The sequence below is a fragment of the Ictidomys tridecemlineatus genome, chromosome 5 (assembly GCF_052094955.1).
Source record: "Ictidomys tridecemlineatus isolate mIctTri1 chromosome 5, mIctTri1.hap1, whole genome shotgun sequence".
Lineage (NCBI taxonomy): Eukaryota > Metazoa > Chordata > Mammalia > Rodentia > Sciuridae > Ictidomys > Ictidomys tridecemlineatus.
Genome location: NC_135481.1, coordinates 144,801,249 through 144,823,558, shown reverse-complemented (window position 1 = coordinate 144,823,558; position 22,310 = coordinate 144,801,249). Strand labels below are relative to the sequence as shown.

The 22,310-nt window shown below is 40.0% G+C and overlaps 1 protein-coding gene across 30 annotated transcripts in view; it reads left to right on the top strand.

Moving 5' to 3' along the window:
- The window catches only part of LOC144378022 (uncharacterized), a 109,071-nt gene extending 89,567 nt beyond the window's left edge, over nucleotides 1-19,504 (top strand). For 7 of the 30 annotated variants that reach the window (XR_013439464.1, XR_013439467.1, XR_013439466.1 and 4 more), the window contains 3 exons: nucleotides 2,693-5,759; nucleotides 12,882-13,070; nucleotides 15,527-19,504. Coding sequence is in view for 12 of the 30 variants with exons in the window: in XM_078051235.1 (XP_077907361.1) it covers nucleotides 2,729-2,766; nucleotides 4,133-4,198; nucleotides 4,870-4,944; nucleotides 5,698-5,759; nucleotides 18,476-18,540 (306 nt within the window). In the remaining 18 variants the exon portion in view is untranslated. The other 23 variants (XR_013439468.1, XR_013439471.1, XM_078051238.1 and 20 more) reach the window with 21 other exon arrangements.
- The last annotated feature ends 2,806 nt before the right edge of the window (nucleotides 19,505-22,310 follow it).

The following is a 22,310-nucleotide window of genomic DNA, read 5'->3' as shown; positions in this document are numbered from 1 at the left end:
CTGTACTCTCTAGACTCTTTTCTTATGGGAGCTGATCTGTCTCTCTTTTTGGTGTAGCTAGTATGAATTGCCTGTTTGTCCCTCACAAACCCAAAGATTTCTGAGTGATTTGCAAAACAAAGATGCCAAATATTGCCACACTGGGGAACATGCTCTCATTTATCAAACATTTAGTACCAGCTTACTTTCTGGCAGAAAGAGCTTTTTCATAGCAAAATCCTATGACTCATTTGAACTATTTCAAATAAAGAGAACAAGTCTATGTGTTAGTTCAAGGCTATCTGCCATATCATTGGATATGTGAATAAGTTTGTATGAGTGTATGTGTGTGTGTACACGTGTGTGTGTACATGTGCTTTCACTTCAATAACTAAATAGTAACTTGACCATATGTTGAAGCATCTGGATCGTATGCTGCAACTAGATGGAAATTCACAAATTCTATGCCAACACTTTTATTTGTGACTACATTTGCATGAGGGAATAAAGAAGTTTAATGGCTTAGACCAGAACTGGGGATGTGGCTCAGTGGTATGGTGCTTACTTTGCATGTACAAGGCACTGGGTTCAATTCCCAGTACTGCCAAAAAAAAAATAATAATAATAATGACACAGTCTTATGTTCTTTGTGACTTGGAGAAATTTGCATAGCTTCTCTGTGTTTTCAGTTTTTATTTGTAAAGTGGAGATAACAGTGTCTAACAGTGCAAGTGAATCCTAATACATGTAAGGTGCCTAGAATAGTGGCTGACAGATAATAAAATTGCTCAGTAAGTAAGAGCTGATGCTATTATTTGTGCTGTTATTAATGCCATTATTTTTATTATCAGGAAGGAGACTTCACCAGTAGTTTGAGTAACTTTTATGCACATGGTGCTTTATTTACTGTTTACATAGTACTTTCACATTTACTCGCATCATCCAATTAGTGATTCTACCATGCCACACAATATTCATATCAAATTTTGGCTAAATTAAAGTTAAAAAGAGCAATTATTTTTCCAAAGATTTATATGATATTGGACCGCATTTGCTGAATCCAGTATCACATATGTTTGACTGGGAAACACCAACATTTGTTTCTGTAGAAGAGTTTAAAAAAAAATATATATATATATATAAATTAAAAATATATATGTTTAGAAAATATATTACCATGTATATGGTAATATATATATATATATATATATATATATATATTAATAGAGATTTAACTCAAGGGCACTTAACCACTCCCTAACCCTTTTAAAAATTTTATTTTAAGTCAAGGTCTCACTAAATTGCTGATGGTGGCCTCAAACTTGCAGTCCTCCTGTGTCGCCTCTCAAGTTGCTGAGATTGTAGGCATGTGCCAAAATATTTTTTAAGCCAAGTGTGGTCTGGTCTTAAATGTCTTTAATCAAGATTGGGGGTTTAAATACTTAAAACTTTGGTTACGGCTGTTGAACTTGTGAAAAGACCTGATCATGGGAGATGAAATATTATTTTGACAAGAATTTCTTTCTCTTCCTTAACATATCATTTGATATCAAAAAGAAAAGTCTGAAGCAAATTAATTTTTTTACGTCATTGCTCATTTAGAGTACTTTTAAAGTTGGACCTCCTGGAAGATTTTGTGTGTTTCATGTTACTAACATCAACAGATTGTTGAGCTTGACACATCTGAAAGCTTTCTTCATGGATCTTTTTTCACAAAGGCATACATTCACAATGCTAAGATATGCACTCAAACTAAAAATTAGTTTCTTTCTTCTTTCTTTTCTTCCTTCCTTCCTTCATTCATTCCTTTCTTTCTTTCTTTCTTTCTTTCTTTCTTTCTTTCTTTCTTTCTTTTCACTTTGTCCCCACCCCCATGGGAAAATACTTTTGAATCAACAATTAAGATCCTCAGTGATATTAAGGAGAAGCAATACTCTTGATCTTACGTGAATTTCTGGAATAAGGCAAACACTGCAGTTAGTAATTTATCAAAGTTTGCTGGCAATGTATCCTTTAATTTTGGATCTGGATGTTATTTTATCCAATACATGAAAATATACCTTTTTTTAAATGAAATGTTCCTGGGACAAGGATGATGAAAGAGTAAACATAAATTTAATTCTATAAGTGTAAGTTTTAGTAGTTTCTTTTGCATAATAAAACAAAAACAAACTAAAAGCGTATTTAGATTATTTCTTCTTTGACTGAGCACCTGGTAGAAGTTGGAAAATACTTCTGAAATTTTTTTTTCCTTAGGTTTCTATTCCTAAGTGACTTCTGGTTGCAACTTAAAAAAAAATCAAGAAGTGTTTTTCATCTTGCATCATTGATCGACTAATCTATTCCCCTCCTAGATGCTTTGATTCATGAAGAGTGCTTAGTTTTACATTCTTCAATGGGCATCAAGGTGAATGACAAATTCTAGACTTACATATTGACTTCTAAGTAAGGACATTGACATCAATCATTATACAAAGATGAACTATAATTTTTAGGTTTTATGAATATTGAATGCATTTAAAAAAGTGAAACCAAATTCTCCTAGTACTTAAACAATTGATCTAAACACATGAATTAGATGCCCTTAGAAGCTGCATTAAAATACACTACAGAATTGGTAATATGCAGAAGAGGAGTGTTAGTGTTGGTAGTGAATCTGTTCAGGGAAAGGAGGTACAGGGAAGGTGAGCTTCACATTATCAATGCATTTCAGGTACCTTAGTTCCAGCCTTCCAGAAGTGATGCCCAAATGAAATTTAGACACCAAACATTATCCACAGAGTTCAGGTGGGTAATACACATACAGCCCAATACCCTGTACAGAGAAAGCATCTGGATATTCCTAGGTCTCTCTTACCTGTGGGATATGTGAATTCAAATTAGCATCAACAAGTCTGAAGAATCTCCCATGGACACCAACAGGCTCCCTGATGCATGCCCTGGCCCCTGCCTTCACTCTATCTGGGCTCCATTGGCCTAAGGAATTCTCCACGGTCGTTCCCAAAGGGGAGTCAGGGTGACTGTGAGGTCTGTGGTGGAGTGTGTGGGGCAGATCCCTCTGTCAGTGTGTCACACTTCATCACTTCTGCCTGCAGGCAGCTCAATTTGGACCCAAGGCTTACAATGGCTTTCATCCAAACAGCCTCCAGGAGGGACATCCTGCAGTTACGTTCTTCATAGAGCATCAGATTAATTTTTTGGCATTGCTTGGGAAAACCACAGTGTCCTCTGCCATCCACCTGGCGTCACATGTTTATGGAAGCCTGTGCTGCTCCACGGTCCGGTCCTTCTCCTTCAGGCCAAACCCCCCAAAATGTGGACATAAACTCATGCAAATAAGTGCTTTGAGGGTCATAGTGTAGAAGGGCAGGGTTTGTAGCCCCTAAGTCTGAGCACATTGTTTCATTATTGATCCTATATTTCATTTTAATGGATCACTTTGGATGGTGATTTAAACTTACAGTGATGTTTGGGTCTCAATAGGTTAAATAGATCCAGAAGTTTTCATGTAAGCTTTTTTTTTTGCGGTTCTGACTGTATGGAATTTTTAAGAAATTTATTACCTATACGTGGTAGTGCAGATAGAGAAACCATCACACAAAATGAAGAGGAATTGAAGAAAATCTCTGAAAGACCAAAATAAGTTTGCCATGATGGTTTTGGGGAATGGTTCTGATATTGAGAAGCGTGGGGGAATTCAGTAGTCAGTGACTTCTGCATGATATTTGCATGCAGAGAACTTTAAAAAGGTTACGTTTCTTTTCCATGTTCATATTTACTTTGTGTTAAGGTTATAGGATCTCTGTTGGCGATGTTGCTGATGCTATTTTTTGCAAACTCAAAATCAGTGTTCAAGTGGAATGGGATGGAAATTTTGAACTCCAGCAACAATAAATATATTTTATGTTCCTATAACATTCAAGCTGCACTGTGTCTAAGAGTCAGTGAAAGTTGTTTTTACCTTGAACTCTGGAAGCAAGAAAGAAACTTTTGTTTAACAATTTCAGAGATTTTGTCTTTGCACTTACTGCAAAGTCAAATGTAGATATAATCCACTTTAAGTGGTTTTGGCAAAATACCAAGTATGCCTGTTTTTTGATAAGGGGAGAAAGCACAAAACTTTTCGTGAACACACATTTTACCTGTGTTACAGATATAAGCCTGATGTCCATGCAGCCTTTGATCCAGTGGACCTATTAAATACAGTCCTGTACAGGAAGTAGGTGGTTGGTATGAAACTCAAGACATCTTTCTGATTCATGTTAATAATGTCTGATTCTGAATTTATAGAGTATCACATAAAAGGACCCTGTTTATATATTCTTTATTCCTGTCTTCTCAAGATGTAGAACTTTATACAATGTTTTGAAAGAAATGGTCTGAGGGTATTCAAGATGGATCAAACAAAAATCATTTATTAGGTGTTTTACTGTGTTCCTTCTAGGATTCCTTTACAAAGATATTTGGCAATGGGACAACTGTGTGTGTATCTCTCTTTTTATCCATCCATCTATCCATCCATCTATCTACCCACCACGAATGTATGTGCTTTTTGTGTATCTGTTTATGTTTTTGACTCATCATGGTTTGATATGCATAAAGATTGTAAGCTCCCTGAAGGGCAGGGCTGTGCTCCACTGCTGTTTTTGTTAACCCTGTAACACCTAGAGGAAGGCTCTCAAGAAAGAAAGCATCAGCTTATAATCATATCAACATTAGATTCCTGAAGACGTCTGTCCACTGACCTGTGGTTTATATACTTATCTGTTTGGGTGGATTGGGTGGGTCTCAGGCATTGTTGTACAGATGCTGAATTTGATCCTCATAGAGAGTGAGCGATTTACGATTCCCTCTTCGTCTTTCACCCCATCCATTTCCTGCATCCCACAGCTGGACACTTAATGTTGAGAGGAAGCGGTGTCGTCACCCTGCAAGTCTGGCAGAGCGAAGTGCTGCTGACAGACGGTATGTTTGGATTCGTGGGTTAGGTAAGTAACACTGGATAGAAGTCTTCCCACGGAGCACAGGACTTCTCCATCACCACTGGTACCTGGCCTGTGGGACCAGAGGGTGTATCAAACTTCACTGGACACAACAGAGAGCAAACATCAGTGGGATTGACAATGAGGTTTCCAAATGAACAGCGAAGTGGACACCATGGTGCCTTCAGCATTTCTAAGTTTTTTAATTTGGTTCAGCCCTAAAGTTGCTGGGCCCATCTTTGCCTCACTTTCACCTGATCCTGGGCATTGGAGATAGTGGAAAGTTGCATGGAAAAGGGACCAACTTGACTCACTGGACACATGCTATCTTTGTCTGACAACTCATAACACAACTTTCCTGTCTCCAAGAGTCACAGTGGGAAGCTTAACATTTACCTCAAGTACCACACATATTCTGGGATGGACATTTTAATGGTTTGGCTTGTCCCTGGCATTGTGCTATGTGCTGATACCATCTCATCTGATTCAACAAGCAGTTTATTGTGCATATACTACTTGCCAAGTGATGGTGCAGATGCTGAGAAGAGAGTGGAACCTGAGACAGGCTCAATCTCAGCCCCTGAGTAATGAGGGCAGATGACAAGAAGGGAATGACCCTGTCATTAATGTAATGAAAGAATGGTCCCCTGAGACAAAAATAGCTTTTCTAGAGGGTTAAGCCTTCTAGAACTTTCTGGTTACCTTAGATTGCTCAAACTTCTTTGTGCTTTTACAGGTTGTTTCTGGGCTTGGGAGTTCTGAAATATTGTGAAAGCAACCTTGAAGAAGGTGTGGCAGGTACTGTGCTGAAATCTAGATACCAATCAAAGGAAGGTCTTATACTAGAACCTTCCTTAATTCAGATATTTTGTATCCATTTTGAGGATATAACTTGTATCACATATATGATCATCTCCATTATATTAATATAATACTAGTATGTGAACATTTGATCATGTTTAAAATGATCCAGCTAGAGGCTGGGGTTATGGCTCAGTGGTAGAGCACTTGCCTCACATGTGCAAGGCACTGGGTTTGATCCTCAGCACCACATAAAAATAAAAAATAAAATAAAGGCATTGTGTCCATCTACAACTAAAAATATATTTAAAAGAATGATCCAGCTTCTTGGGATGCCAGGGCCCGAGGATGGCAAGTTCAAGGCCAACCTGGGCAACTCAGTGAAAACCTGTCTAAAAATGAAAATTACAAAGGACTTGGGAGGTAGAGCACCCTTGGGTTCAATTCCCAGTACTACAAAAAAAGAAAAAGTGGGAAAAAGGATTTTGTTTTATGTCTCAAATAACTTTTCAAAGTCTAAAAGCCATCTATGAGGAAAAAACAAAAACACAGCTTTAAAGCAAAATGGAGTCCTATTTGGTACAGTCATTTATTTAAAGATGAGGTGGTACATTTTAAATGCCCCATACCCAGTGGTCTCCATCAAGTATCTCCTTTTGTAGAGCTATTTAACTCTTTTGGAATTTCTTTGCGCCATTTTCAAATGCTCTCAAACTTAATTGCTATGCAACGTTATTAGGCAGACTTAGTGTTCAGCTACCTTCCAGGGATTAGTCCACATTCCTTTCACTAATGTGAAAGCAGGAAAATGAGCAACACCCAGTTGGCTCAAAAGCACATGCTGGGAGAAAGAGATGGAGTGTTCCACGTCCCACCAGCCTGGCAGCTTAGTTTGCAGTGGTGAGCTGGAGAAGACCACTGTGCAAGAGAAGTGCCAATGACAGCACTGGTTAGTGGGTACTGAGTGTGTCAGGAAACCAGAGACCTGGTTTATATAACTCAATCCACTGAACATCTACTGAAGCAGATACTGATGTGCCCATTTTACAGGGGCAAAACTGAGTCTTGGCATTCATGCCCACTTGCTCTCCATCACAGAGTCAGTACTAGATAAACTGGGGGGTTTGAACCCAGATCCATCTAATTCTATACTCAGGCTGTTGGTTTCCACATGGGACTAGATTCAGACCTTCTTGCCAGTATTCCTTTCTAAGGGACAAGGTAAGTGTGCTCAATTCTCTCTTCGATCTATAATGATATACACAGAGCTGGTATCACTTTAACATTATCCATTAGTACTCTGGGAATTCTGGAGTGTCAAACAATTGCAAAAGGTACATACAATGTTGCATAAATATCACAAATATTCAGAGGTAGACCATGTGGTCTGTGTTTGGGCTGGTGGCAGGGTGCAGAGGGAAGAGCATGGGTGTGAGGCTGATCTGGCCTGGGCTGGAGACATGGTCCCACACGGCCGGCCGGCTGAGTGAGCATGACCTGTCTCTTTCCCTCCCCAGATCCAATTTCCCCACCTACAAAGTGGGGCTGAACATATCTAACTTGAAGGGATGTTAGGATAACTGGAAGTCATAAATCACAAATGTCTGTGTAGTGTAATAAAGTTGCTAATTGCCTCCCACTCAATAAGTGGTTGGAAAACTCCTTGGTAGTAAAGGTGCTTTTACTTTCCTGCTTAGCAACCATCCACCTTAGCCTATCGTGCTTATGGAATGAAACCAACCTAATGGCCCTGCCCGAACTGATCTGCCCATATCATCAGCCCCATCTCAGCCACTCTCCCTTTCACTGTTTTTTTTTTCCTCATTCTTCACACAGGTCAAATGTTACCCTTCAGCCCCAGGATCTTTGAACATGATTCTTTGGCTCAAAAATCCTGTTTTACCCTCTACTCTTTCTCATCTTTGAGGTCTCAGCATAAATATCAGTGACCCAGAGCATCATCCTTGAAATCCCCAAATGTCAGACCTCTATCTTACATTTTCCCAGAGTGCCTTCCCATTGGGGAAACTCCTCCCAGTGGTAATTATGTACTTACTTCACATTAATTGTTTAACATCCGTCTCCATCACCAGCATGTAACCTCAAGAGGGGAACCATCTATAGTTTGTGATTTGAGGCATCATTAGCTGGTATTCTAAATAATCATTGAATTAATAAATAAGTTGACCAAGGTTAGCCTTATTTCAAAGAGTCCCCATTATGTTTCCTTATCTTAGTTTGTTAAAAGAAGGCCATGTGATGTGATCCACCAAGGCACTGACCAAAGTCACAGGAATCTGTCCAAAGGCATGCCCCTTTCACCCCCTGATGAGAACAAAACTTCCTCAGGGACCATTCATCACCTGGGATGCGGCAGCCTTGTGTACCCCTTGAGCCTCATCCACTGACCAGAGTGACACACTGGATGAGAACAAGATATCACCTCTCTGAAACAGATGCTTCATTTTATGATGGAAACGGAGAAACCGGAGCCTGCAGGTGCCGGGCTGACACGTGCTCTGTGGAGAATCATTAGAGTCTCTTTAGAGAACCGGGTTTACTCTGTGTTTAATCAGCCCCAGGCAGAAGAAATGGCTTCATTTCAGCTGACGAGAGCCAGATCACAAAAGCAAGATAGATGGCCAATAGGGCTCATCACTGTAAGCATATTGTCTTGATTTGAAGGAACACCCATGCTAATCAAGAGGGAGAGCGCAACTCAGCTAGCATTGACGATCAGTGGGTTTAACTTGCTGAACGCCTGTTAAGGAAAAGCTCCTGTTCGTTTTCTTAATTAATATTTTAAGGAAAGTGAGAACCATCAAACACATTCCTCAATCACTTCAGAAGTTCTGTGGTGTGGGATTCAAACCACTTAAGGAAGGACTTTTCACACCCGAAGTCTAAATCTCCACCCATAAAAAATATTAGGAAGGGTCATCCGTTGAGGGTCATCCGTTCACTGCTTTGTGGGTGTTTGTTTCTTTTGGTCCAGGGGGATCAAACTCAGAGGCATTCAACCACCGAGCCACATCCCTAGCCATAATTTATTTATTTATTATTTAGAGACAGGGTTTTGCTGAGTTGCTTAGAACTTTGCCATTGCTGAGGCTGGCTTTGAACTTGTGATCCTCCTGCCTCAGCCTCCCAAGCCACTGGGATTACAGGTGTGTGCCACGGCACCCTGCCATCCATTTATTCTTGATGCTTTTAATACACATTCTGTTTGCTAGTTGATCTGGAAATAGCCACAGATAGAGAAGATGTCATGTCTTATGTGGTCTTTGTTGGGCCTTTAGAGGTCCTCATAGTAGCCCAATCCTCTACTTGGGTTCCCGGGTACCCCGCCAGCCCCAGTTTTATTGAGGTGTATTATGAGCCTGCTGTATGTTAGATCTCCCAAAATTATTTTATCATGCATAACAGAAAATCTGTACCCTTTGACACCTCTCTGTGTCACCTTCTCTCCAGCCCTGGAACCTCCATCAACTCCCTGATACTCTGCTTTTGGTCTGCCAGAACAGTCCTTGGTGAAATATTGTAAAATAGATATTTGGTTCAGTTGGCAGTTAGTTTCCCAATTGCCAAAAATTGCCAGAAAAAAAAATTGGAAGCCTGTGTGATAGCAATAACATATCTGAACTCAGCATCCTTGCCAAACCCCTCTTATTTGAAGTAAAAGCAGATAATGAGTAGTTTGGGTACTTACAAACAAGTGGATGCTTTAGAGTCATTTGGTATGTGTCACAGCCATGTTTTCATTACATCCCCTGAGCATTATCACAAAGAGCTTTAACAGCCCTCCCCACCCCAATGACTCTTTTCCAGATGTTCTGAAACAACATCAAGTGACCCAGTTTACCCCTGAGAGGTTTATAAAGGTGCATTTATGGAGAGACTGGCTGAGCGAGGCTGAGATATTCCCTTGGCGGCTTAGTTCCTAGATAATCTCCCTGAACACGGTATCGAATCTTACTTTACCTAAGGCACATTGAAGACGGTTTTCAGAAAACGATATGCTAAATGCTCCCAAAGTGAAGAAGAAACTTAAGAAGCTTAACAATGGATGTAGAAATATTATCATCAGCTATCGGAGTAATAGTATCCAGTCATTCCCCACCTACAGGCACAGGATGCAGGCTTAAGCGGATGAAGAAAACCCTGTAGAAGTGTGGGGACTTAGAGTGTTTAAATATCAGCAAGTGGAGGGGAAGGACTTTGTTCACATTAAACCTGAACACGTGTCATTCCCTCTTTGTGCTGAATAGGGTGAAACAGAGTGACAACAGCAAAACCGAATATGCCCCAGAGGCATGCCAAAGTTTTACAGACCTTCCTTGGGAAGCAACACCAAGGAAACAAGAGAAGTCACCATTTGTGGATAGGGGATTATTTTGTTCTTTGCATAGGGTAGCAAATACCAGAGTGGTCCCTAAGATTGGAACTCAGTTCTTGGCTTGTACAATGGAAATGAGTCATATCTCTAGGGGAAACAATATGTTACCTTATATCCAGTCACATGAAAAGAATGACCCATTCCCACCAAATGTGGGCATCAGGCAACATGTCAAAATCTGGTAAGAAGGTGGGCTAATTCTTCCACAGCACATCTGTTATGTGTGGATGTTCAGTGGAAGAAGTGCCCCCCGACCGGCCTCCAAAGTAAGCAACATGCCAGAGCCTTGATGTGAAAAGGGCTTAATATTCTACAGTACGTCAATCACCCAGTGGCCGCTAGTGCAAAACGAACCACCCTCCTAACATGACTTCCATTATGGCTGCTACAGAACTCACTGTGGTCATCCTGTTGAGGTATTTTACACATGAAAGGGAAAGGGAGCCCATGAGAAGCAGCTCCTGTGGAGCTCAGATCACCTGCTGGTGGCCTGACGTGTAGAGTCTTTTAAGGGGGAGACACCATTGTGCTGCCACACATCACCCACTAATGGGTGACAGTCCTTTTGCTGACTTCTGAAATAGAGGGCCTTTCATCTCTTAGAACGCTGGGAAGACTTGCTTAGCCTAGCCGTGTTGTGTCTAGCTCAAACTTTGGTAAAGATGCACAACTCCAACTTCCTGGTGACATGGATGCCCACTTGAGAGAAGAGCTACTACTCTTTGCTTTGGAAGTTCATGGTCTGGAACATCCAAGATTGAATATTTCAAGCCGATCCTCATTGCTGGTGCTTTTTTGATTACCGCCACTGATCTGCTCATAGTTAGAAACATGAGTTAAATTACCCTTATCTTAACATCCTTAACCAGCGATGTTGTTATTGGTCATGAAATTAGCCACTTCCTCTGATTTCAAATCCACTGACAGTTTGGGGTGGTTTGAGTTGAGTGGGTTGGACAAGGGGAAATAGGCGATTTCCTCTGCCTCTCATGAAGTTAATCTCTCATCCAGATACTGCTCAAGCATCTCTTTCAACAGCCGTCTTTATTCCCAGTTCAACAGTATAACTGTAAAGAACGAGTTTCTCCTTTAGAATGCTCCAACTCAAAGTCTGAATGATAGATGATTTCCCAGTCCTGAATAACACACTTAAGCACTGATATTTCTTTCAACAATTTATCCTGGTTTGAACAAAGACAGTCCATTTCTCACTTAATCATGAAGCCAGCATGTTATGTGTACGCAAACAAAAATATCTAGTACCCATTCTCATTTGGCGTGAAAAGAAGGATCTTGAAAGAATTTTATAGCTAGAAATAGTATTTTCTAGTGCCCACCATTTGACATTGGGGGTGGGGGGCTTCTGCTCTGTCTGCACAAATCTATGTTTTTAAAAGCCCAGCTTAGGAAGCTACAGGCTCAGGTCAGCTGAGAGAGCACACTTCCTTACCAGTGATCTCTGGGTATTCTTGGTTCACTCTGATAGTCCCAATAAAGGACGTCCCTACTCCTTACTCTTTGTATCCTTTTGTTATGCACATGTCTCTTTCGAATCAGACCGCACAAATAGCTCCTTGGACAGCTCTTGTGGACACACTGACCCTGAATCTAGAAAGTATTCCCAGCTTCATCTGTTCCAGATAGTTTCTAAACATTTTAAACTTGTCCCTAAACTAGTTTCAAAACATTTGTTTTAGGGGCTGGGGTTGTGGCTCAGTGGTAGAGCGCTAGTCTAGCATGGGCGAGACCCTGGGTTCGATCCTCAGCACCACATAAAAACAAATAAATAAATGTCCAACTACAATTAAAAAAAATATATTAAAGAAAAAAAAAGTTTGTTTTAGCTAGTGTGTTTTTCTCAGCATGGCATAACTTAACTACTAATATGTCACTTCCATGGAGATATTTGCAAACTTCTTCAGAAAGGAGTCCTCGTCACTTACCCCAACAAAAATAGACTTAAGCTAGCACATTTTTCTCAAACTCTCTTTCCTTTATAAAAGCGCATTTCTTTAGATTTATAAACTTTTGTTCTCTATGCAAGGATGAAACATTATATAGTTTGTCACATGTACTTGAATCACAAAGACCCAAGAGACCTTAACACCTTTGAGTACAGTAGTGATTTTTAGTAATCTTGTGACAAGTCTTCCAACTGGCACTTTCTGGGGAACTGACATCTGCTTCTCCCATGGGTGCTTCTCAAGATAGCAGTGAGAATGAGAATCGCTCCGTGCTTCTCTCCCAGACCTGTACCTGGACTGAGGGCACAGGTGCTCAGAATTCTCCCCTGTGTGGAGCCCACTGTGAGTCGAGAGAGGAGTCCCTGCTCTGCAGAAGATGTCTACCTACTCCCTCTCCTTCTCTGCTGTGTGAATGTAAGACTCAGTAAGGCACTTTGAGAAAAATCCATGTCTCACCACAAAGAAACAGCTGTGTACTGCTGCAGTTATTAACTTTGGAAAGATGTTACAGAAAGTATTTGCTTGAAACCAGTCCGTTCAGCTAGAGTCCCCTCCCCCCTTCAGGTTTTCACATCGTGGTGTCTCCTCCCTGTTGTCTGAGTGTTACCCTGTTTCTTAAGACTGGGGGACACCAGGGCTGGTAATTCATGGCCCCCATTAAGAGGGTTGGCTAGATGTGTGGGCAATATGTCAATGATCATTTCTGGTGGGGCCCTAAGGGCATAGGAAGTGTCTCTGAAGAATGGCTTATTTTAACAGAAGACAGATCTGCCTGACCTGGGTTTTATGACAGATGTCAAATACATCGAAGTGTGTTGTGAAGCAGATCACCCTATTGGCAAAGAAATGAAAGACCACCGGGAAGATGGATGGGAAGCGTTCCTCCAGGGATTTCTTGTCTCTTCGTGCAGGTCTGCCAGTGAACCCGAAGAAGGGGCTGGAGGGCAGGTGAGAGTGGACGTTTTGGAGAGAAGTCTGAGTGTTTAGACATCTATTCATGAGATTTGGAAAGAGAAGCCTTCGACCTTCAGAGTCTAGTAGGATAATACAGGGCAGGGAGAGCAGGGGGACCAGGGCATAGGAGCAGGCTGGGTACCAGGGCAGAGCCAGCAAGGCCTCCCTGCAGAGGCCCACTGGGCAGCTCTTGGATTTCCTCAGGATGTGTTTGCTCTTCAGCCTTCCTTCCTGAGTTCAGTTTGACAAATATTTCTTGAGGATCCCCCATGGGCCAAGCACTGTGTTAGACACTGGAGAATACCACAGGGCTCCTGCTCTAGCTCCTAATTTCTTTCCTCCTGCTAACTTCTCTTTACTGAATGACATAAGATTCTGGAGTCAGTTTTTTGCTACTGGATGGTCTACAATTGGATGTGGTCACTTCTCCGAGCTCATTTTCCTTTACTGGAAAAAGGGGCTTAGGACTCCTGCTTCATGGGGTAGAGGGTGCTGTACACTGCATTGTTTTTACACATGGCCCATAGTAGGCATGAGAAGGGAGGGGACAGGAACCTACCAGCTGAATGTGTCACCCACACAGCATTTCCAATGGTCCCTTCATATTGTTTACCTCCTATAACTGTGGGGGCCAAGCACAGGAATGCAGTGCAGAGTATTTGGGTCCATGGTGGACTATATATACAAGAGGGGTTTCAGGAATTTATGAAGGACCTGAAAGATTCCTATGGCCTAATGGTGTGATAGCCATAATAATGTCATAGTTCAATACACAACTCACATATTGGTGGTGCTGCTGGTGTAGACTAACCTCTTATATTGCTAATCATATAAAAGGATAGTACATGCAATTAAGTATAGTACATAATACTTGATATTGATATGAAATGATTATGTTCCTAGTTTATGCACTGACTATGCTATACTTTTTATTATTAGAGGATACTCCTACTTAGTGAAAATAAGAAATTTACCCTAAGCAGTCTGCTGTGTGAGGCAGCAACGGCCTCAGCCCTGTCATGTTCACCTCATCTCTTATTATATTTTTTAATTTGTTCTTTTTAGTTATACATGACAGTAGAATGTATTTTGGCAAATTATTCATCTCATATCTTGACTGCATCAAGAGGCCACCTGGAGTGCTCCACATAGCTCATCTGGATTTGCTTGAGTGCATGCTATGGTGTTCACACAACAACAAAACCACTAGCAACGCAGTTCTCAGAAGGAATCCCTGTTGTTTAAGTAATGCACAACTATGACGATTCTGGCTGAAATCAATGAGGTAGAAATGGAGATGGTAGAGGAAACAAATTGTCCTGTTTAGAAAGAAGCCACCTCAAAGTCAACTAGATAAAGAAGCTATAAAGGGGGAAGTGATGACCACCTGTTTGCCTTTTATCTCAAAAATAGCACTCTTCAGGGTGTTTATGGCATTCTTCACCAAATTGATATTCCATTGCATTATAATCTGTGTATGTCCCTGTGTCCTCAGACTCATGTGTCAAATATGCTTAGCAGGAAGCTGCTACCTGGGGCAGATGGATTATAGAAAGGCTATCCTTCCCTCAGGTGGGAATAGCCGGCATCAGGGTGTGCAGCTCTCCTTCAGCTGAGCCCTGGGTACAGGGCATGACTGAGCCAGTGGTTTGTGGTGACTTTGCTATGCTGGCATGCAGCATAGGATGTGGCTCAATGTCCATGCTCAGTAGTGTTTGCAGACTCAATTTATTATGGTCATTATTGTGCAGCGGGCATTGTAATTTCAAAAAAAGTTACTTTACTCATTGGAAAGACATAATGGACAAACTATGAGATATCACCACAACTATATTTTTGGTCTTCTTAAGAAGTTTCTTCTTTAAGCCAATCATAAAAAAAAGAAAATAGCATTTCGCAATTTCTTTGTGTGTTAACATAAGCTTATAAGGGATTTTTAAATGGTTGGGTTATTCTATTTTATTTTATTGTGTGTGTGAGAGAGAGATAAAGGGAGACCAGAGGGCCTTTGGACTATTATTGGGAAAAACATGGAGAAACTGAGGCAGCACAAATAATTAAAGGACTATTCTTTACATCATGTGGGATTCCTTAAAATTAGGTAAGGGATGAAACAGTGAAACTGAAAAAAGTTACAGGGAAAGTTAGTTGTGGTATAAAATATTGGTTGATTTAAGTATTTTTCTTCTGCCTCTTCTTTTTTTAAAATTCAATTTTATTTATTTATTTTTACATTACAATTCTTAATACCTATTCTTTTTAAAAAAATTTTTTTATTTGTATTTTTTAGTTGTACATGACAGTAGAATGTATTTTGACATCTTATGCATACATGGAATATAACTTATTTCTGCTTATTCTTTAAAAACTTGCTACCAGAAAAAAGTAAAAATCCTTAATAAATGTAGGAGCCCTATAATCTCCTGTGTTGGTCTTTTGTTTTGTGGCAGAATTATGAAGAGAAATCTGTGGAATGCAGATCTCATCTGCAGGACTTTCCCCCTCTTGATGGACTGGGCTTTTGACCATGATAGCCCCGGGGGATGGGGAAAGGCGGGTGGTGTAACCTGTTCAAAGATCCATTCCTCCAAACCAACTGCCAGAGTGGGTAAGTGCTTTTCCTGGTAGCAGGGGGTTCAGGTGTCACAAGATGGAGAACACAGAATCTGTGTGCAAAAGAAAGGGGCAAGGGGAATAAAGTGGGAACTAGAGGAGAAATTGCAGCTGCCTTCAATGGGATCCTAGATTAGCTCTGTTCCTTCAAAGAAGAGAGGGATCTTGCAGTGGCATCTGTCTCTTGGGTTCGCTTGAAATACCAAAGGAGAAACGATGCTTAGTTTGAATCTAGAAAATATAGAATCTGTCACTGGGCAGAGAGGGAGGAGCACAGAGCCTTTCAGCCACAAGTGTATTCTACAGATAACTTATTTCTCCGCTTCATCCTGAAATTTTTTGGTCTCCCCTTGTTCTTTTATTTCCCCCTTGAATTTGCATTAAATTCATTATTGACTCTTAAAGGAGAGAGATTCTCAAGGGTTTAATTGAGATGTAATACACTGCAAATAAAAAATGCTGGATGGAGGGAGGGAGGAATTCACCACTGCTTTATTGAACTAAACGCCATCTCAAATGTTTTCACCCTTTCTGAAGAAAAATATAGCCCTCTCCTTTGGGAAGTTGGACATCTCAGAGGCCTTTATTAACTTGATCTTTGGGAATAGTGTTTTAATTTTTTCCATAATCATCATGCAAATGGATCGTGACAATCTCTGGAAGGGCAAAGATGTGAACCAATGGCCTCATTAATTCCAATGCTGGAGGGAATCGTGTGCGTACCAGCCGGTGCCCTTACCCCGTCGTGGCCCAGGCCTTCTTTGTGTAGGACTTGGTCCAGTTCCCAGAGGAAGCAGTGGATAGTTCCCTGCCTGACCTGTTTAAATTGCCTCCTGCATTTTCCTTCCTTACAAAATAACAGGAGGATAATTTGAAAGGTCCCAATCTTGCGAAAGAAATGCCTGCATTCTGCTGAACTCCATGGCATCTCTAACTCTCCTATGACGGAACTGTGCACGGGGTGCATGCATTCTATCTGGATCTTACCTTAATGATATTGAGGTCTCAAATTACTAAACTTTGGGCAGTAAATCGAGTCAGCATTAAAATGCATGGCTCATTTACATAATTCTGAATGCTGTTCTGCTGAATGAGGAAGGTTTTTTTTAAAAAAGGGAGCGTTTTAATTTTAATTTAGTGCAGAGAATGGCAGAGACAAATAGATCTGTCCAAAATATACTTAATAACATATTTTTGAGTTGGTTATTAGTTTTATGTAAGTGGTGCCTCTTTTTATTTTTATAAACTGTGAAATTCAGGAGGAAGCAGAATCACATGCAATATCCTTTTATTGATTGCCTGCCATGTGCCAAGCAAGGTGTTAAATGTTTTCAAATGCTGCCTCATCTATCCTCATCCTACAGACAAGGAAAAGGAGGTGTGAAGAGGTGAAATATCTTGCCCAGCTGGAAAATGGCAGAACCATTTACAGATCTGCCTCACTGTTAAAAATATTTCATGCAACTCTTGGAAAATTAACTTCTTTGGAGGTTTATGCAGTTAAAGACTGTTTTTCAGTGGATCTGGTTATACTCTTCCATAGTAAGGAAGTTCCTACACCTCTCGGGGCTATCATTATGTCTCTTGATAAAGATGGCAGTCATTGCCTGATGTCCAGAACCCTTCCTGGCACATACAATGGCTTTCCACTGATAACTGGCCAAAAAGTCTCTGATTTTGGAAATGAAGGCTCTCTTCTCCTCGTGAGATATAGATGCATGAGGTACAGAAGAAGCTGTGGATGGGGAGGAATATCAAAACAGCCAGGCCAGTCTCTTGAAATACAATGGGGACACATATATATCTCTGCTATGTTTTGCATATGGTTTCATATGAGGGTGATGTTTACATGTGGACCCTTTGGAAAGCAATTAAGATTAGATAAATTCACTAGGGTGGAACCCTTATGCTTCAATCCTGGTGGCTTTATAGGAAGAGGGAAAGACACCAGAAAGACACACAGAACAAACATAATCTTTGGGATGCCCTGCACTACCTCAGGACTCTACCAGCAAGAAAGTCATCACCAGAAGTGGCCCCTGTACCTTGTATCTGCATGAACCAAAATAAACTTATCTTCTTTATAAACTAGCCTGCAACTGGTATTTTTGTATAGTAATGAAAAACAGACTCATTCAATCTGTGTTTGGAAATCTTTTTCTTTCAACTACAGTGAAGAAACAGGTTGTGCGTGTTTTGTTTTGTTTTTTTAATCATTTATATCTCTCTGGAGAAATATTATAAGCATGTGCATTGACAATGACTGCTTTTGGGGTTTTGAATTAGAATACAGTGAAATATACATTCTATCAATATTTGTTGAGTGCTTCTCCCTGCACCTGCTGGGTATTAGTCTTGTAGGAAAGGTAGGCTGCAAAATCAGAAAAATGATCATAAGATCTGCAGCCGAGCAAGCATCAAGGAGCGATTTGTATAAGCTTTGGAGCTGAGTCTTAAAGTTTTTCATAGGAGTTCCTCAAATTGATAAGTTGGGAAAAACACATTATTTTGAAGGAACTTAATATCTAACTTAATAAACCAAGAGCATATTATTACCTTGGAAACAGCAATAAACATGATGTGATTGGTCTAATGTGATTAGCAAGGTAGTGCTCAATGGAAAGGGTTTGAAGTCAAATAAAATGTGGGGAACACTGGAAAAGGCCAGTTCTATTGACTCTTTCCTGTAGGCCTTCTCAGAGCCTTTCGTATGCTATTCTGCATTGTAAATTTCCAAGAAGTTACCTTAAGCCTATTTTGTCTTTCTGTTTTCACTGTGTACACAGGGTTCCATGAATCTCATGGTGGAAAGTGCTTCGTTAGGGTGGAGGAAGCTGCATTAAGAACATGAATGATTTTGGTTTCAGAAAAGTAACTTTGAGCAACCTGAAGGAAGACTGCAATGGTGACAGATGAGGCCAAAGGCAACCTATAACAAGGCTGTTAAAATCTTCTGGGGAAGAGAAAGCAAGAGTTAGAATTAAAGCAGTGAAGATGGGAAGAAAGGATGGACCTGAGAGCTGTGAGCAGTAGAATGGATACTCTGCCACCCCAAGGAAGTGGAATGTCTAAAAAAGATTTAAAAGGGACTCTTTAAGTTTCTAGTTGAGAAGCTTGGACAGTGAAGAGAAATGTTGGATAGATGAGAAATTGAATTTAATTGGGGATGTGGTAATAATTGAGCTGTCTGTAAGACATACAGTCAGAGCTGGTCAATTCCCATTCAGCAATTGAAGATTCTAAGCTACAGCTCAGGGTTTACATGAACACGATTTTATTTTTCTACGATGCTTCAGGTGACACTTTATTATCTTGCCCTGTCTCAGGGATCATCATAATGCATATCAAGTGTTGCTTGGACCATAAATGTATAAAAGCACAGATTGCAGAGAGCTGTGTTTAATAGAAAATGAATACAAATGATTTATTAATTTTATTCATTGAGCTATTAATATGTGCCTACCATAGCAATGGTACATGAGGAAAAGAGAAACACACACAAACAAACATGAAAAAATAAAAAGGCAAAATCCTTGTTCAATTTGTTTATTGTCTTAAGCTTACAGAAGATATTGCAAATGGACAGAATACCTGTGTTATGATTCCAATTCCAATCTTTTCCTTGCTTATGTGGCTTAAGGCAAATGACAGAACTTTTTAAACCTTTGGTTTCTCATGAGAAAATATTGTTTGTAGAATATTATTTATAGATCATTGGCATCTTTGTTACTAGGGAGTTGTGAGGATTAGCTAGGTTTAAAACAAAAAAAAATACTGTATTTTGAAAGTAATAAATTTCTTTGGGAAATAATGAATGCATTGTGATCTATTTAATATATTTTACCATTATTTTATTTGATTTCCAGTTAAGCCAAATAATAATCTGCCTATTTGAATTGCAAAAAGCAAGCTGGTTTGAATTAAAGAAGTGTGAAAAACTCTTTGTTGAGAAAATACGTAACACTTCCATCAATTAAAAATAAGTAAAATGTGTTAAAAATAATGAAAAGTTCATGTGTAATTGAACTGGCTTTTTTTCATAAACCTATATTTTTATCAAGCTTCATGAAACAAAAATTGAATTGGTGCCCAATGTGAAATCTGTGTTAATTGTTATTATTCCCATAAAGTTCACATGATTAAAAAAAGTTTTGCAGCTGTGCCAACTCAAAATGCATAGTACCTGTCTTTCATTTTCTCTGGATTTATTTTTGGTATTAAAGACCAATATTCACTTTGGCAAACAGAGCATTTGCTAAATTGAAAACTTCCTTAAAACACTTGAAACTTTTGATATAGATTACCAAAATCTCATGGTATTTTTGTTAATCTCACAAAACTTTCTTTGTTCTTTCTGGCTTCATCAAGAGTAAGACGTTTCTCGATTTACCTCCAATCCCATCATAATCTTAAATATCGTTGCGCTAGAAGGCACTGCGATATTAATTAAAAATACAGTCTAATTATTTACCCTAGTTGGTTCATACAAACCTCTATAGTATAATCAGTGGACTCCCTTAAGGGGTTTCATGGTATTTCAGAGTGAAGTGGGAACGTTCGCTACTGACTTACTCTTGGCTGGCAAGTGTAATTAAGTGTAACCTACAATTCACCTTTCGGTCACTAGATCAAATGGAACTTACCTGGGCAATGTCCAAAGGTATGTGCTGATATTGACTGAGTGCCGGTGGGTGGCAGATGTAAATGAGAAGACCTTTTCATTTACCTCCAGGAGTCTTGGAGAACATTCTGCGTGTTTCTGAGAGACAGAGGGAAAGCAGAGGGCAGCCAAATAGGTCATTCGTTTTACTCCAAGACAAGGCACCCTAAGCCAAGCTTGGGAACAGCTCAGATGGCTGCAGGTGTTTGGTGACAATCTCTTCTCACGTCTGGCCTTAGCACTGACCTAGTGTTGCTGGGTGTGCCTGGGGCTGAATCTTCAGGGGCAGCTGCTCTTTGGAAGCAAAGCAGAGACACCCTTCCTGGTCCAGCATGGGGCTCAGGTTTTTTAAAAGTCCTTGGGGCCCAGAGTGCAGCTCAGTGATAGAGCCCTTGCCTAACTTGTGCAAAATCTGGGTTCTATCCCTAGTCTCGCAAACAAAACAACACAGAACCTTATGTTCTTGGATTTAGCTGGCATAATGCGGGAGAAAATTCTTTCTAAAGAAGACTCAAAGGGTCCATAGGCATCCCCCACAAAGATGTTTTGAAAAAAGTGACAGTAACCAAACTGGCTTAAAGGCAGTTTTAGGACTGGAGACTGCTTTAAAATATAAGCCTGTGTCTGAAAGTTCCCCTCAATGTGCATCATGGGAAGAAGTAAGCCCTACAGGAACAACCCCATAAGGGAGCAAAAGAGTTTGAGCAATGGCAAACAGTAGTGAAAATAAAATGGTATTCGATTTTTGACTCAGAGTGACTGAGCTGTATGCTTATTGAGGGACAGTGTAGAGTGTATGAAGAAAAAGGTAACTTGGGCTATGTCTTTGGATACCTCGAGTGTTCTTTTGAAAAGCAGAAAGCCCCGGGCACAGTTTTTACCTCTGCAGGCTATTCCATAGCTCACTGACCCTCTCTCCTCCACACCTTGTTCTGTGTTTCCACTGCTCACATTCCCAGCAGCTACAAGGGCTTTCTGGAAGCCTGATACCTTCCTACTTCCCATATAGATGTTTTTTTTTTTTTTTTTTTAACAACCTTAGAAAACTGATTAGGGCACAAGAAACTGCTGTGAAGATCAACTGGAGGAATAAAAATGGATCAAGAGATGATGTTTTTCAGTTGAGTTTAGAATCTCTGTTTCACAACTGAATCATCTAGTATCTCTTCTTGAGCTCCTTTGCAGAGCAACATAGGCCCCTCCTCAGAATGGTCCCTGTCGATCTACTCTATTAATGCCTGTGAGTTTTGCACAGCATCATTTCCAAAAGTGGTTGCACTGAATGTCAGTTTAATGAGATTTCAGGTGCCAGGAAAAAAGTGAAGGGGAGATAGAAGAATAAATTTGTAAATAAATTTGTAAAACATATAATATCCTTGCTCTCAGTGTGATTCATAATGCAGCTGACCTCACTAAAAGCTCCAAGGCCTGCAAGAATTTGTTTAACTTAACACTTTTCAAGCATGATAAATGCCATTCTCTTTTCTGTACATAACCCTGGTCATCTTGTTAAATAGTTTGGAAAATCCTGCATTGGCTAAACCCAAAACTTTTGCCAGGTTTGGTCAACTTAACCACAAATGTGCCTTTTGAATTTCTGTCATGGCTTTCTCTCTCTGCTGTTTCTCATTTTGGACAAATGATAATTAGTTTCTCTATCCTTCCAAGTTCATCCAACTCATATGTTACATCCTTCGTGAAGTCCACTCTGACTATTCCAATTCAGATTGGTGCTACATTTTCTCCTAGGTTTTAAGGCAATTTTCAGCTAGTCCATGGAGTATTTATTTACTACTTTATCATTTTTTAGTATTTGTTTACTACTGTATTGCTATTTTTTTATCATTTGTGTTTACAATGTTATTCCTTCTGTCTTTACAGTGATGCAGTGAACTTTTAAGTTTCTCAGAGGGATTGATGATTTTAACTTTCACCTTAGGAGGTAGTCATGAAAGAATACA